We start from the raw sequence: 16035 nt of genomic DNA, 5'->3' as shown, positions 1-16035 counted from the left end.
TGGTCACACGATTACAGACCTGAGAGTGGCTATCCTTCAATAAAAAAACTTCAAAAACAGACTCCAACGAGAGACTGCTGAATTGGAATTAATTTGCAAACTGGATACAATTAACTTAGGCTTGAATAGAGACTGGGAGTGGATGAGTCATTACATAAATAAAACTATTTCCCCATGTTATTTCTCCCCCATCCCACCCCCACTGTTCCTCAGATGTTCTTGTTAACTGCTGGAAATGGCCCACCTTGATTATCACCACAAAAGGTTTTCCTTCTTCCCCCCCCCCCCCCCCCCACACCTGCTGGTAATAGCTCATCTTAAGTGATCACTCTCCTTACAGTGTGTATGATAAAACCCATTGTTTCATGTTCTCTGTGTGTGTATATAAATCTCCCCACTATATTTTCCACCGAATGCATCCGATGAAGTGAGCTGTAGCTCACAAAAGCTTATGCTCAAATAAATTTGTTAGTCTCTAAGGTGCCACAAGTACTCCTTTTCTTTTTTGCGAATCCAGACTAACACGGCTGCTACTCTGAAACCAGTACAAAAAGTTATAAAAATTGTTTTTATTCTGATGCTTGCCTCATCCAAGACTCTGCGGTCTGTGCTGACGAGTAGGCATAATTCACACAATAACTTGAGATTTCAGATCAAAAGCAGAAACAAAGAGCTAAAGAATCACAATGGGGAGCCAAGAGGACAGAACTACTGCAGTTTCCTTGGATCTTGCGCTGGGGGCAAAACAAAGGAGAAACTCAAAGAACTCCTACCAACTGTTTCCATTTTGCTCCACCTGGTTATTCATATCAAGTGATGGAGCATGGCTGAATTACCATAAATAACATTAAACGCAACTACCTTTCAAAAAACAAATTTGTGGGATGAGTCACAAAACTTATTTTCAAGACTGTGCTGTCAAGGTTAGATAGTGACAAGAAATGTTACGTGTGATCCATCGGATGAATACCAAACCCATACTCATACTCTGATCCAGAAGCAGGGAGGTTAATTAGTTTGGGTGCAAACTGAAATCCAGTGTGTGAATCACAGCCTACCATTACCATCTTTTAAACCTTGACGTCTTGGATAGTGATCACATCATAAGCATGGTTGAGTGTGGTATGATATTACATAGCCAGGGCAGGGCAAGCAAACATTGGCCCTAAGGAAAATGTAGGATGCTTTTAATAACTTGCAAACACAGGTCACAGAAATAATGGGGTGGGGCAACTCTAACCTGCCAGATGCAAATTATTTACTCTCCAAATGTTTAATTCACCTCCCCCTAAGGCCTGTTCATCCTGCCTACTGCGAATGAGACTTCAGATCAGTCTTTGCTTCTCTTAACTGCGATCTTCATACTTCCCAGTCTTGTACTATGCTTTGCATCAGATCCCATGGCAATCTAGGATGATTTTCATACCCTGTGGGCCTTACAAGATGGAACCCCTATCAAAATTAGGATTGAGCAGGCCATCCACCCTAGATCAGCTTCTTATCAGCATTCTGGGCCATCCAGGCTCCTCACTTTCTGCTCTGGATAAATGATGCAACTCTCCCAAAATGTCAGTCCACATGAGGCTTTGCTTTAGGCATATTCAACTCACTTACATCCACCTCTTCAAAGCCAAAGTGTTATGGGCAGTGCTGAACTAAGCTTTTGACTCTTTGGAGTAGGGTTGGATTCTGGTTCTAGCCACATGGTGTGGTGATGCCCCACTTCCCATCAACTGTGTTGCTACAGGTGCATGTGAATCTTATGACACAAACATCATGACCTTGTAACACCAGCCCAGAGGAACCCCACGCTTTGTGCGCCTACCCGTGGGGTGTGGATGGAAAGCGAGTGCTAGTTGAATAAGGGAGCACCTTCTGTCCTGAGACAGGCTTGAATCAGGTAGGTCATGACGTGATGATGTTGCAGAGTGAATGTCCAGGTACTGAGTGTGCTGAACCCCCAGATCATGACATTCTGCTTAGCAGTGGCAGGTTAGGGTGTGGTTGGATGGTTTATTACTGAAACGTTCTTCCACTTTGGCTTCAGGTATGGAATTCTCTCCTTTTCTGACTCCACTGAAATGCCCTGGAAGCTGCATGCCTAGCAAGTCAGGGAAGGAGGGGAGCCACATTGATTGACTCAGGAGAGTTTTGACTTAACCTTTTATCCCTCTCCTAATGAATCTAAAATGAAAAGTTTCAGAGTAGCAGCCGTGTTAGTCTGTATTTGCAAAAAGAAATGAAAAGGAAACTGACATTCACAGGCAGAGCCCAGTAGATGGGGATGTCGCTGCAGAGAATATTCAGAGTTGTTCCCAGTGTAGTGCGGTCAGCCGGTTCCGCCTCTGTGAAGCTGTAAGACATTTTGTCTCCAGAGACCTGCTGGAAAAGAAGTTGCCACAGTCTAGCCCTTCATATGAGCAAGGTACAAGCGTTGGTGCTTGATACCAGCAAGCAAGAAACCAAGTAGAGCTCGAGTCAGTGGAAATGTTCTGTAGCTTTCCTCACGCAACTGTGGAGCACAGTTTTGTTAGCTAGAAGTAAATCCCTCTCAAAGTCACAAGAACTGTCTTTCACACCCAGGACCATGATATCCAGCCAAGTGCAGAACATTGGGCTGCCACACATCTGGGCTTCAGCAATTCGATCTAGTGTCCCCAGCTACCAGGGGATACCTTCCCCTGCAGGGCAGGACAGGGGCCTTGGTCAATTTTTCACAGATTTTTAAAATGAGAAGTAAGCTATTGAACTGTAAGCAGAACCTTGGTGGATGATTGACACCACTGTGAGTCCTATGAGATTCATCCAGCTCCCCTCCCTCACCCCCAAAGTCAGACATCACTGGGTTCCCAGGGACTGCAGTTCAATAATCCATCTCTAACATTATCCCGAGGTTCTGTCAGAGGGAGGGGACATAAAAGGGCCATGAAAGTAAGGGCATGTCTGCACTGCATTTTAAAACCCCTGGCAGCGAGTCTCAAAGCCTGGGTCTACAGACTCTGGCTCACAGGGCTTGTGCCATGCCACTGAAAGCAGCAGTGTAAATGTTCAGGCTCAGGCTCTGAAGCCTGGGGAGGAAGGTGGATTTCAGAGCCCGAGCCGCAACATCTACACTGCTGCAATGCAAGCCTAAATCTGTAGACCCAGGTTCTGACACTCACTGCCGAGGTTGTAAAACACAGTGTTGATGTACCCTAAGAGGCTGAGGTGAGAGAATTTTGTGTCCAAGTATGCCAAGAGCAGAATCTCTTGGTAACAGCAGAGAGTGCAGCAGCTCCTTAACCATCCTGCTGAATACAGCCTGTATTTAATGGGGAAAATGCCTTTGAAAGCACATTTGTAGACAGCTATCTTGAGTTTCTGATTTGAGCCCTATATAGCAAACAGCTAGTGTCATTCAGAGACATCGTAGAGAGTATGGCACTGGCCATTCCACCAGTTGTCTGGGGAATCCAGGTGCACTCAGTGTATCCAACTGTAATTCAGAAACTCACTTTCAGGGGCAAGGTGGGTTCTAAAATAAGGTGTCCAGCTTGGTCTGTGGAGGGGGCCAGAGTACAATTTAAGTTATGGACTGTGGACTGGGTCTATGAAGTTAGTGTCAAGGATCTAAACCAGATTGGCCACTGCTGTCCCCTAGGAGGCTTGCAAATGATTGAGGGTAGAATAAATATGAATCTTATATTCTAGTTACTCTTGCATCCAGTATTACTCAGTGGGGAAAATGATACAAGGTACTTTTAGAATAATCTCCTCCCTTCATTTATTTGGTCATTTGTACATGCAGTTATTTAGTATCCCTATATAATTGTGGGCACAAATTAGCTAAATTTGTACATTTAGGTTACTTGGAAATTGTCCCTAGATGATCGTTAGGCTTCAGGGTTAACTGCCCACCAAGATGAATTTGGAGCAGTTTAGCTCTCTCTTAGAGCTGCTTCAGTCAACGAGAGTGTTATTATATTCTGAAAGTTTATTTTCAAGACATACAGGCTGGAAATATAACTTTAAAAATATGAAATCTTATATACTACCTAATCTGATTCTTTCAGGGAGGCTAGATAAATACTGTAAGTAGGCCAGGAGTTTGGCACCCCAAGTTTAAAATTTGTTGCTTTCAATCAAAATCTACAAGTAAGTAATACAACACTGTGATAATAGCCCAGACTTGTGAACCTTACTTTGGCGTTAAAATTTGGGAGATCTCTGGAAATTTCATCCAAGCTTGGTATGTTGAGTTTATCCATCTTCATCACAAAACATTTTTTACTGTTGGTGATTCTGAGACCTATTAGACCCTACAAGCAAACATCCAAAACGTCAGTAGTAGGCACTTGCAAGAAATAAAGTTTACAATGTTCATTGACCAACAGGATAACCTGTGAAATTTCCCTGGGTAAAAGCTTGTATAGAAATTGTTTATTTCCCCGGTCTTGCCTATGCCCCCAGCAGAGAAGCCGTGCAAAGGTTATGAAAAGTTTTCACAAAGTTTACTGCAAACACATCCATTTTAATTTAGGGCCATTTCACAACCTAGAATTTCCGTGGGTGTTTGGGGAATAGCCAAATTCTAAACTTTTAGGGCTAAATTTTCTGTTCAGCACAGGAGCAGCATAAAGGAAAAGATAGCTTGAAGCCATCTTTACATTCCTCTAATCTTGGAACTTCTGGCATTAGAGAAACCTGGATGCTGCACCAAATTATACCCAGCCCCACAGCTCCAAGGGTCCACTCAGGCAACTGAAAATGAACGGGGTTTAGAGATCCCTTTTCTTCTGAGAACTCTTCTCCATAAGAGAAGAGCCGCTATGCTTTAGTCCACCTGCTAATTCCCCCTTACACAAAGGATCAGGGCGCTGGATTGCTTGCTTTGCCTTAGTGGGGTCAAGAATCTGGCCCCAAGTGTCTTGACAGCAACTGGTTTTCATCTGAAAGGAAATTTGAAATTTGTGCTTTTGAAAATATCTCTTAGATCGTCAGTGAAAAGGAGACTCCTTTTCATTCAATGGTAGTTTATTTTTGAGCAAAAAAGAATGACTTTTTCAAAATTGGCTCATACTTGAAAATTCAAAATGAAATATAAAACCCTTGATGTATGTTTTAGAATAGTTTCAAACTTGTGTTTAACTCTATCTGAACCGCAGACTGCTAACTCGATGAACGGGTGTTTAGTTTAACATTTGTTTATCCAGCATTTCTGCCTCCGTCTGGGGCCATTCAGATAAGGAGTGATGGTGTAATTTTCAGCTCAGTAAAGTTTAAAATTAGTTAGAGAGAAGCTACCTCCTGCTCTGGCAGGTACAGAACATCCTAGTGACTTGAATCAGACCAGTGGTTCTCAAACTTTTTTTGTTCGCAGACCACTCGAAAATTGCTGAGGGTCTCGGCGGACCACTTAATGATCTTTCCAAATGTTGTTTGTACCATTAGCTAACTATTGTAAAGCCCTTTGGATAAAAGCACTATATTAAAATCTTAATAATAATTAACATTTTTTGTTCTACAAATAAAAGCACACAACTCATATTTTAATATCAGTAGTCTTACCTTTCAAATGCGATGGATGCGTCCACTCTCCCCCGCTGCAGCAGCCCCTGAGCTGGGGCTGGGAAGGATGGGGGTCTGTTCCCGGCCACAGCAGTTACAGAGCTGAGGCTGGGAAGGAGGGCCATCTCTCCCTGGCAGCCGCAGCCCTGGAGTTGGGGAAAGTCGCCTCTTTCTCTGGCCGCCACAGCCCTGCACATCCCAGATTCCTCCCATCCCCTTTTCTTGCCCCACTGCCACCTCCCACCTACCCCCTATTTCCCCCCCCCCAGGCCACCACCTCACTTTACATGTGCGTCTTCTTCAGGGTCCAGGCACCTAATTAGTTGAGCCACGCCTGCGTGTCTCCACTAATTAGATGCGTGGCCCTTCGTTCTCTCATATGCAGCCGTCCAGGCATGCACTTTAGAGGGAACTATCCACGGGCCACCTGAATGGAGCTCACAGACCACTGATGGTCCACGGACCACAGTTTGAGAATCTCTGGATCAGACAAAACCTGCTGAGGATTTCACTTAAGCCTTTAAAAGACTCCATTGGAGAGCTGTGAAAGGAGCTGTGTAGCTAAACAAAGAAACCTGCATATGCTTATCATTTTGATGTAATTTATTCATCCTCTACTTCTATTATCTACTTCAAAGCCCTAAAGTCAACATGTAAAGGGGGACTGAGACCCAATTTAAAGGATTAACTGAAAGTGACCATAGAAGAGATGTTTCTATATTAACTTTAAACCCTGAGAGCTGGCCGTGTGCAGCAGTAATTTTCAGTTAACTTGATATAGCTATACTGAGGTTAGTCACTAGTATTAGTCTGTCATCCACATCTACAGCTAGCATTTGGCTGTTGCTGCCTAAATGAAATCTTTGTATGTTTACTTAGATTGTTAGCCCTTTGGGGTATCGACTGTCATTTTGTTCTGTGTTTGTACAGAGCTTCACACAATGAGGTGCTGGCTTGTGACTGGGGCTGCTAAGTGCTACCACAATACAAATAAATAAAAATCATAATAAATATTGAGACTCTTGTATCATGCATGCTCCAAGGATAGGTTCAGTAATAACAGAATGGGACACCCTTGCCTGGTCTCCCTGCCTAAGTAAAAGCTACTGTCTCCTGCACAATAATCTGGAAGAACATGGAAGAACTTATTCTATTGGGAAGGCTGATCAGAGACCAGACTGGCAAAGATTGTGGTCCTCAGCTGTGATTCCTGGAACAAAGTGGAAAAGACAGAACTTTCTTGGCACAAGCGCAAGCGGCCCTGGCTTGTTGATTATCTGAACTCAACCTTTTCCTCTTTCCAGTACAATCCAGCTCTTCCAGCCCATTTGCTTGCACTTACATGGTTATAGTTGTACACAACTATGGTTGTGGATTTCTTTTTTCTGACGTGGAAAGCGGCCACGTTCTCCCGTTCATTTACCATGGCCGTCTGCTCTTCCTCTTCCCCCTTGTTTCCCTGGATGACCATGTCAAGGACCTCAAAGAAACATTTCAGGATATGAAATACCATCTGTAGACCCTAGCATATTGGTCAGGGAAGGGTGAAAGTGCAGTGAGCCAAAAGGCTTATTCCAGATACCCATAGCCCCTGAGGGCATGTCTACACAGCAAAGAAAAATCCGTGGCTGGCCCGTGCCAGCCAACTCAGGTTTGCGGGTTCGAGCTTCCGGGCTGTTTCATTATTGTGTAGACTTCTGGGCTTGGGCTGGAGCCCAGGCTCTAGGACCCTGTGGCGTGGGAGAGGCCCAAAGCCCCAGAAGTCTACACAGCAATGAAACAGCTCTGTAGCCCAAGCCCGAGGAGTCAAGTCAGCTGGCATAGGAAAGCTGCAGGTTTTTCTTTGCTGTGTAGATGTACCCTGAGGCAGCGGGGAGTCCACCCATGTACAGAAAGGAGATGCAGAATCAGCCTTTTTTAAAGGCTGCTGATAATGCCAGTTCATTAAGTAGCCACTTGAGTAACACAATCTGACCCTGCACGTGCATCCAAGGGTAGAGTTTGGCCCACTGTATTTCACACAAATACAAGAATAAAAATAACAAAGACACCCAGAGGCAAATATAATTCAGTGGGGTTGCAAAATTATAGCCAGAAGCCAGATTTCACGCTCTGTGCCTACAGGGTTTCTGTTGAGTTTAGCAGGAGCTATGACCGAATCAGGGGGCTTACTGTGCCAACAAGGGGTGAATTTTCAAAGTGGTGCACCAGGCTGCCCACTCTTACTCTGAATGGCAATTTGCATGGCTAAATTCCCCAGGCACTGAGCTGGATTTACCTTAGTTTGCTTCTTAACTGTGCTACAACACTTCTTACAACCAAGAACTGCTATACAATTGCACATACTGTGTGTGTAAATATGGGAAAGTACCTACTTTCAAAGGAAGTTCTCGATGTAACTTCTAAAGTAAAGGCATGATCTGTATAAACAGTGCTGGCTGATTAGAATGACACATGCAAACTGCAAGGAACCCATGGCTAAATCACCCACCGAGGGACAAGTTGGAGAAGTCCTTGCCTTGATATGTTGCGAATTATACCTGATCGGTCACGCACGGTTCAAGTTTTTAGGCTGAGGCACCAAAAACCAGGTCCAGATCTGCAGAGTTTCCAGTCTGTGTTTAATGTATTACGCTCAAGCGTGGTGCCCCCCCGCTAGTCAGGAGGGGACCCCGTATACAGTTTATGCAAAGCTTATATACCATCTGACATCGCGTGCTGCCCTCGTGCATCGGCACCCTTAACCAATGAATTCCATCCTCACCCCATCCTCAGCCACTCTCTGGTGAGTGCTTTCTCGTGTTCTGAGAATGTCAACAACTTTATCATTAAAACGGAACATGCAGTTACACAACGTGCCTCGCATACCACAAAGACAGGAAGGACAACAGTTTCAAGGCCTGAAACGATTCCCCAAATGTGCTGCGGTCTGTGCTGAACAGTTTCAAGGCCCGAAACGATTCCCCAAATGTGCTGCGGTCTGTGCTGCATAGACAGTGGCTGGCGCCAAAAGGTGCCAGCTCTGCACATATTAGCTTTTCCCTCAACAATATGAATATATATGAGAGCCCTTTCAGACACATTTTGAGGTTTATGAACCTGATCTTAAGAATAGTGCCTTGATGTCATGATGATTTCTAGATCATTATGTCATGCTGTCTGAAATGGACAGTTTGAGCTGGTAAGGTGAAAACTTTGCATGTAAGAATGATTGATAGGATTTGTAAATGTGCATTAGGGACAGAAATGCATGTTTGTGCCAGGTCTGGTATCTCTGAGAACAGTTTGTAGCTGAAATTGCCGGACATGTATCAGAGGCATGTTGCACAAACAAGAGTGATGGCATAAGCTTCCTACTGGCTTCTCTGCTTACCTTTTCTGTGTGGTTTTGGGTCAGGTAAACTCCCACCAAAGCGCTGGCAACTATGAAGAAGCCCAGGAGAATCACCACCACTGAGGCAAGGATGATTCTCTGTTGGGTTGTGCTCACTTTGGGCATGAAGCTATAAACCTGAAGAGAAATAAATGTCCTGTGTTATTGATAATTCTCAGTTACAAAGTGTGTCTGGCAGTGAAAATATCTGAAATAGGAGACGTGTTCCTGGTAAAGTCTTGACTAAATGGTTTGATCTTGCAAACCCTTATTCAGATAAGTAGTTCTCAGTCACACTAGTCCAGCTGACTTTGGCGGGACTACGTAAAGTTTTAAAGGATTAGGCCCTAAATAAGGGGAATAAAACTGGAGAGAGGTAGCAAAAGCAAAAACTAAACATTCCTCCTCCAAAACCATCTTGTTTACAGAGCTGAATTTGCAGTATGTTCTCTAGCCTCACTTTAAATTGTGCCATGCTCAAGTCAGAACATACAACAGGCTGTGCATTCAGTCAGGATAAGCATCTTCTGGGTGTCCACGCCAAGGGCTTTCCCAGGCCAGAGGGGGCTGGTTGCTGACCGAAGGCAGCAGTGTACTTTATAGAAAGGTATTTAAATGTTAAAGTTTAATTTCTAGTGAAGATATTTAGAATGCGTGCGTACTGGTGAAAACCAGCCCTCATTTAAATCATGCATTTTTAAATATTCAATTTTAAAAACTGTCTAAAATGTGTAAGTCCCCATTTCAGTCTCCTGCATCACCTTGCTGAGCTGACATGCTGCCAATGCCAGTGCTCTTCCCGACCATCATGAAGGGCATCTTAGATTTAATCCATACATTGAAATGTTCGGAGTTTGCTTCAGCCCAAACTTCTCCCAGCTGCTCCCCAAGGGCCCTCTCATTCACCCCACATGTCCTCTTGCCACCCACCTGCCACCACCTGGACATTTTTTTTGCACAGAGCTGGCCCCAAACCATCTTCTCTAAACCTAGGGACAAGATCCCACACCCCCTGTTTCTGGTAAGGGTAAATACCATTGTCCTGGTTTAGCAATTGGGAGACATTAATTGGGGAATGTGCTTTCTTCCTTTCTTAGAATCATGTTGAATGCAGGCTGTTTAAAAACATGGCCAGGGGACAGAGACTGCAGTCTCCTATCCAGCCTAAGGCGTGTGACATAAAGCTGATTCATTTGAGACAACTACACTCTGCACATAACTCCTTCTTTGATCAAATCACTAGCTAACAGCCATTGATTAAATATTTCTGGAAGACACACTCTACCAAACAGGGGGTCTCCCATTCCTTCTAACCACTGCAAAAATTATGTTACTTACAGGTGGCTGAGCAGGCATGGTGAGCTCGGTAATGCCTTTGCAATCCATTTTTTTGTCCCTCACTGTAAATCCAAGGCAGCAGTTTTCCCTCTCAGGAGCCCTGAGCCCTCTCATGCTTTTATAACGTGTCCAGAGATCCAGTGTTCTTTTTCCCGCTATGATTTTTAAAGCCCTGAACTTCCTTGTTGTTGCTGCAGGAATTTTTCATGATTGTCCAAACGTGATAATAGAAACAAACCATTATAAAAATATTAAATTTATTACTAAAAGAGCCTCATAAAATCATCTCTTATCTGGGAACTGGGAAGGTTTTAAAAAAGCAACTGGAATCACATTTTGGACATAAATTCTGCTGAACTTTAAAATGTGTGTTTAAAGGAGAGGAGGCTTCTGCAGGGTATTCTCCAGGAGGGGTCTTTAACATAGGGATTGGTTCCCCCTTGGTTCAATCAGTCTGGATTGAACTTCTCAGGTCCACTACAACCGACCTTCCTAAATTAGTTCCAGAAGACTGGAAGAAAGCTAATATGGTGTCAATATTTTAAAAGGCCAAATGGGATGACCCAGGTGATTATAGGCCGACATCAATTCTGGGCAAAATAATGAAGCAACTGCTACAGGACTTGATTAATAAAGAATTAAAGGAGGGTAATATAGTTAATGCCAATCAATGTGGGTATATGGAAAATATCTATGTCAACACCGGTATATGTCAAACTAATTTGTAAGGTGAATAAAAAGATACCAAGTTTGGTTGATAAAAAGTAATTGTGTTGATGTAATATACTTAGATTTCTTTAAGGCATTAGACTTGTTACTGCACAACATTTTGATTAATCAAAGCTATATGATATAAAATTAACATGCCACACATTAAATGGATTCAAAGCTGGCTAACTGATAGGTCTTAAAATGTCATTGTAAATGGGGACTCATCATTGAGCAGGTATGTTTCTAGTGGGGTTCCACAGGGATATGTTTTTGGCCAGATGGTATTCAATATGTTTTTCAATGACCTGGAAGAAAACAAATATTCATCCCTGAAAAAGTTTGCAGGTGACACAAAAATTGGGTGAGTGATAAGTAAGGAAGAAGACAGGTCATTAATACAGAGTGTTTTGGATCCAGGGCCACCCGGGGTGTGGGGGGGCAAGTGGGGCAATTTGTGTAGTTCTGCCACTGACTTCAATGAGAGTAGAACTGAGTCTTGTGGATGTTCCTCTTCATGGCTACCTGGCCCTTCAAATTGTTTCTATATAGGGCTTGTCTACACATCAACGTTAATTTGGATTAAGGTAGGTATAAATGTAGAGTGTAAATGTCAACAAATTAACTCTGTGTGGATGCTCTTATTCCAGAATAAGGTTGCTTTATTCCAAATTATCTTCACCCATTTTTAAAGTGGCTTAAGCTATTTGGAATAAGAGAGTCCACACAGGGAGTTAATCAGAAATAGCTCCCCATATAGACAAGCCCTTAATCTTCACAAGTCCTGCATACAGTACATGTCCATTGTCCATGTCCAGGGTAACAGTTCTCTATATTAGGGCTGTCAAGCGATTAAAAAAATTAATCGCAATTAATCACACAATCACACTGTTAAAGAATAATAGAATATAATTTATTTAAATATTTTTGGATGTTTTCTACATTTTCAAATATATTGATTTCAATTACCACACAGAATACAAAGAGTACAGTGCTCACTCTATATTATTATTTTTATTACAAATATTTGCACTGTAAAAAACAAAAGAAATAGTATTTTTCAATTCACCCAATAGAAATAATTTAGTGCAATCTCTTTTTCATGAACGTTGAACTTACAAATGAAGAATTGTGTACAAAAAAAACCTGCATTCAAAAATAAAACAATGTAAAACTTTAGAGCCTATAAGTCCACTCAGTCCTACTTCTTGTTCAGCCAATTGCTCAGACAAACAAGTTTGTTTACATTTACAGGAGATAATGCTGCCCGTTTCTTGTTTACAATGTCACCTGAAAGTGACAGCACGTGTTTGCATGGCACTGTTACAGCCCACATCGCAAGATATTTATGTGCAGATTCATATATCCCTTCATGCTTAAACCATCCTTCCAGAGGACATGCATCCATGCTGATGACAGGTTCTGCTCGATAACGATCCAAAGCCGTGCAGACTGACACTCATTCATTTTCATCATCTGAGTCAGATGCCACCAGCAGAAGGTTGATTTTCTTTTTTGGTGGTTCAGTTGTGTAGTTTCCGCATTGAAGTTTGGCTCTTTTAAGACTTCTGAAAGCATGCTACACAACTCATCCTTCTCAGATTTTGCAAGGCACTTCAGATTCTTAAACCTTGGGTCAGGTGCTGTAGCTATCTTTAGAAATCTCACATTGGTACCTTCTTTGTGTTTTGTCAAATCTGCAGTGAATGTGTTCTTAACACAAACAACATGTGCTGTGTCATCATCAGAGGTTGCTATAACATGAAATATATGGCAGAATGCAGGTAAAATATAGAGCAGGAGACCTACAATTCTCCCCCAAGGAGTTCAGTCACAAATTTAATTAACACATTTTTTTTTAAAGAATATCATCAGCATGGAAGCATGTCCTCTGGAATGGTGGCCTAAGCATACGAATGTTTAGCATATCTGGCTCGTAAATACTGTGCAATACTACAAAAGTGCCATGCAAACGCCTGTTCCCACTTTCAGGTGACATTGTAAATAAGAAATGGGCAGCATTATGTCCCGTAAATCTAAACAAACTTGTTTGTCTTAGCGATTGGTTGAACAAGAGGTAGGACTGAGTAGACTTGTAGGCTCTAAAGTTTTACATTGTTTTGTTTTTTTGAGTGCAGTTATGTAACAAAAAAACCCTACATTTGTAAGTTGCACTTTCAGAATAAAGAGATTGCCCTACAGTACTTGTATGAGGTGAATTGAAAAATACAATTTCTTTATCTTTTTACAGTACAAATACTTGTAATAAAAATAATAATATAAAGTGAGCACTGTGCACTTTGTACTCTGTATAGTAGTTGAAATCAATATATTTGAAAATGTAGAAAAACATCCAAAAATATTAAATAAATTTCAATTGGTATTTTATTGTTTAACAGCCCAACTAAAACTGCGATTAATCATGATTAATTTTTTGAATCACAATTAATTTTTTTGAGTTAATCACAGGAGGTAACTGAAATTAATCATCAGCCCTAATATATATATATATATATATATCAAATTTGATCAAACCAATAATTAATACCTAGAAACATACTACTGAACTGTCTCAGACCAACACAAGAGGACAGTTAAAGAACCAGTCTAATGGTTCAACATTAAATAGCCACATTGTCATTCATAATGCTTCTTTTCTCATAATATTGTCCTTTGTAAGTGAAGCTTAAGTTGGTTTTTTTCACTTTTGTTCAAACTGTTCAATTCTATGTTTGCTCATGAAAGTAGGAAGATGTCACTAAACCTATCCACTCCCAAGACACTGCTGGGAGGCAAAGTGACAAATTCATGCTACAAGATTTGGGGAAAGACTATAGAGAAACTTTAACACTGTCTTACTCTTTGTATAAAACACAGCTGATTGGCACAGCTTTGACACGCTGTGTTTCTGGCAGAACAAAGCATAGAGCCTCCTGTTTAGATCACGAGCATCAGGATCAGGATCAGGTTTACTTCATAAGAATATTCAGAGTCACTAGAAGCATGATTTAGAGTGGAAATCTGTCAACTTCAATAAATTTGTTAGTCTCTAAGGTGCCACAAGTACTCCTTTTCTTTTTGCGAATACAGACTAACACGGCTGCTACTCTGAAACGATTTCCCTGGTAACTGCTCACTTCATCCCACCATCATCCTGCCCATTTGGACTTTGTAATTGTTTTTTGCAGTTGCTCCCACACCTGCCTTTTAGCTAGTGCTTCTCATCTGTGAGATCCTGCTCTGTCTGTGCCTCCCTTGTGTGTCCCCTTCTGTCCCCTCACAATCTTCCTCCTCTCCTATCTCTCTTGGCTTTTCACCTGATCCTGAATTCAAGGCCTCAACACGGCAAGATGAGACTGCCCATCCAGTCTCTTCACCTGAGAAGGACCAGTGAAGGAGAGAGACCTGCCTAGACCATCCAGACCAGGGGTGGCCAACCTGTAGCTCCAGAGCCACATGCAGCTCTTCTTAATATGCGGCTCCTCGTATAGGCACCGACTCCGGGGCTGGAGCTACAGGCACCACCTTTCCAATGTGCTGGGGGGTGTTCACTGCTCAACCCCTGGCTTTGCCACAGGCCCGGCACCCACTCCACCCCTTTCTGCCCCCTCCCCTGAGCCTGCCATGCCCTTGCTCCTCCCCCTCCCACCCAGAACCTCCTGCACGCCACTAAACAGCTGATTGGGAGGTGCGGGGAAGGAGGGGGAGGCACTGACTGGTGGGGGATGCCGGTGGGTGGGAGGCGCTGGAAGCGGGGGCGGGACTTGATGGGGGGCTGCTGGTGTATTACTGTGGCTCATTGGTAAATTCTGGCTCCTTGTCAGGCTCAGGTTGGCCACCCCTGATCCAGACGATGTCCCAGACTGGGGAGCTGAACCGGTGTCCAGAGCAACAGCTATCATGGCCAACCTCTTGGCCCAAGCATCAATCCATGACTGACCAGCTGCCCCGGATCCTGAGAACATCAACAAAAGCCATATTACCCCATCTTTTATGTCCGATCACCTCTCTCCTTTTTATATGTTCTGAGTCATTCCCCACTCAGAATCAAACTATTGAACAAACCCTTTCTTCCCCATCAAAAAGGCCTTAACAGAATAAGAGACTTAAACTAATATTCCCTGTCTCAAGAAGAAACTTTGATAAGGTTTGCGTGTTTGGCATAATTGCTCAATTTCAGTTTTAATGTTTTTTGCCTTGTGTTGAGTCTTTTCCCCTTGTGTGCCTCAGTCAATAAATTTCTAAGCTTTGGCATTAATTTCCTAGTGTGTTTGTCGTTTGTCGTGTAGTGCGTTTGTGTGTTTGCACCAAGAAGGCTGAGATCTCTGTAGTTGGAGCCTGTGTTTAAACCTGTTAATGTTGGACAGTGACTGGGCTATGTTAACATCTTTGATTTTTAGGGGCCTTATATTCCATCAAAATTGATGTAGATTCATAGATACTAAGGTCAGAAGGGACCATTCTGATAATCTAGTCCGACCTCCTGCACAGCGCAGGCCACAGAATCTCACCCACCCACTCCTACGAAAAACCTCACCCATGTCTGAGCTATTGAAGTCCTTAAAACATGGTTTAAAGACTTCAAAGAGCAGAGAAGCCTCCAGCAAGTGACCCGTGCCCCATGCTACAGAGGAAAGCGAAAAACCTCCAGAGCCTCTTCAATCTGCCCTGAAGGAAAATTCCTTCTCGACCCCAAATATGGCGATCAGCTAAACCCTGAGCATATGGGCAAGATTCACCAGCCAGATACTACAGAAAATTCTTTCCTGGGTAACACAGATCCCATCCATCTAATATCCCATCTCAGGGGATTAGGCCTATTTACCCTGAATATTTAAAGATCAATTACTTACCAAAATCCCATTATCCCATCATACCATCTCCTCCATAAACTTATCGAGTAGAATCTTAAAGCCAGATAGATCTTTTGCCCCCACTGCTTCCCTTGGAAGGCTATTCCAAAACTTCACTCCTCCGATGGTTAGAAACCTTCGTCTAATTTCAAGTCTAAACTTCCTGGTGGCCAGTTTATACCCATTTGTTCTTGTGTCCACATTGGTGCTGAGCTG

The 16035-nt window shown here is 42.8% G+C and overlaps 2 protein-coding genes across 2 annotated transcripts in view; one reads left to right on the top strand and one right to left on the bottom strand.

The window, feature by feature from the left end:
• Positions 1 to 16035, top strand: part of EI24 (EI24 autophagy associated transmembrane protein) — an 80622-nt gene that overhangs the window by 6072 nt on the left and 58515 nt on the right. The window lies entirely within an intron of this gene.
• Positions 548 to 10383, bottom strand: LOC119846577 (pulmonary surfactant-associated protein C-like). Its single transcript, XM_038380405.2, has 6 exons — positions 10259 to 10383; positions 8921 to 9058; positions 6890 to 7027; positions 4182 to 4298; positions 2263 to 2382; positions 548 to 734 (listed from the first exon to the last, which is right to left on the bottom strand). The coding sequence occupies exons 1-6, from the start codon at positions 10370 to 10372 to the stop codon at positions 654 to 656; spliced, it is 708 nt and encodes a 235-aa protein (XP_038236333.2). The 5' UTR covers positions 10373 to 10383; the 3' UTR covers positions 548 to 653.

Source organism: Dermochelys coriacea, chromosome 22, assembly GCF_009764565.3.
Source record: "Dermochelys coriacea isolate rDerCor1 chromosome 22, rDerCor1.pri.v4, whole genome shotgun sequence".
Classification (NCBI taxonomy): Eukaryota; Metazoa; Chordata; order Testudines; family Dermochelyidae; genus Dermochelys; species Dermochelys coriacea.
This window is presented reverse-complemented; position numbering and strand designations above follow the sequence as displayed.

Excerpts from the sequence above, each read along its gene's own strand:
- LOC119846577 (XM_038380405.2), bottom strand. The coding sequence starts at position 10,372 with ATGAGAGGGCTCAGGGCTCCTGAGAGGGAAAACTGCTGCCTTGGATTT. Across the intron at positions 7,028-8,920 it reads CCCAAAACCACACAGAAAAG|GTCCTTGACATGGTCATCCA; the intron begins GTAAGCAGAGAA and ends TGTTTCTTTGAG. Across the intron at positions 735-2,262 it reads CCATCTACTGGGCTCTGCCT|CGCAAGATCCAAGGAAACTG; the intron begins GTGAATGTCAGT and ends TTTTGCCCCCAG.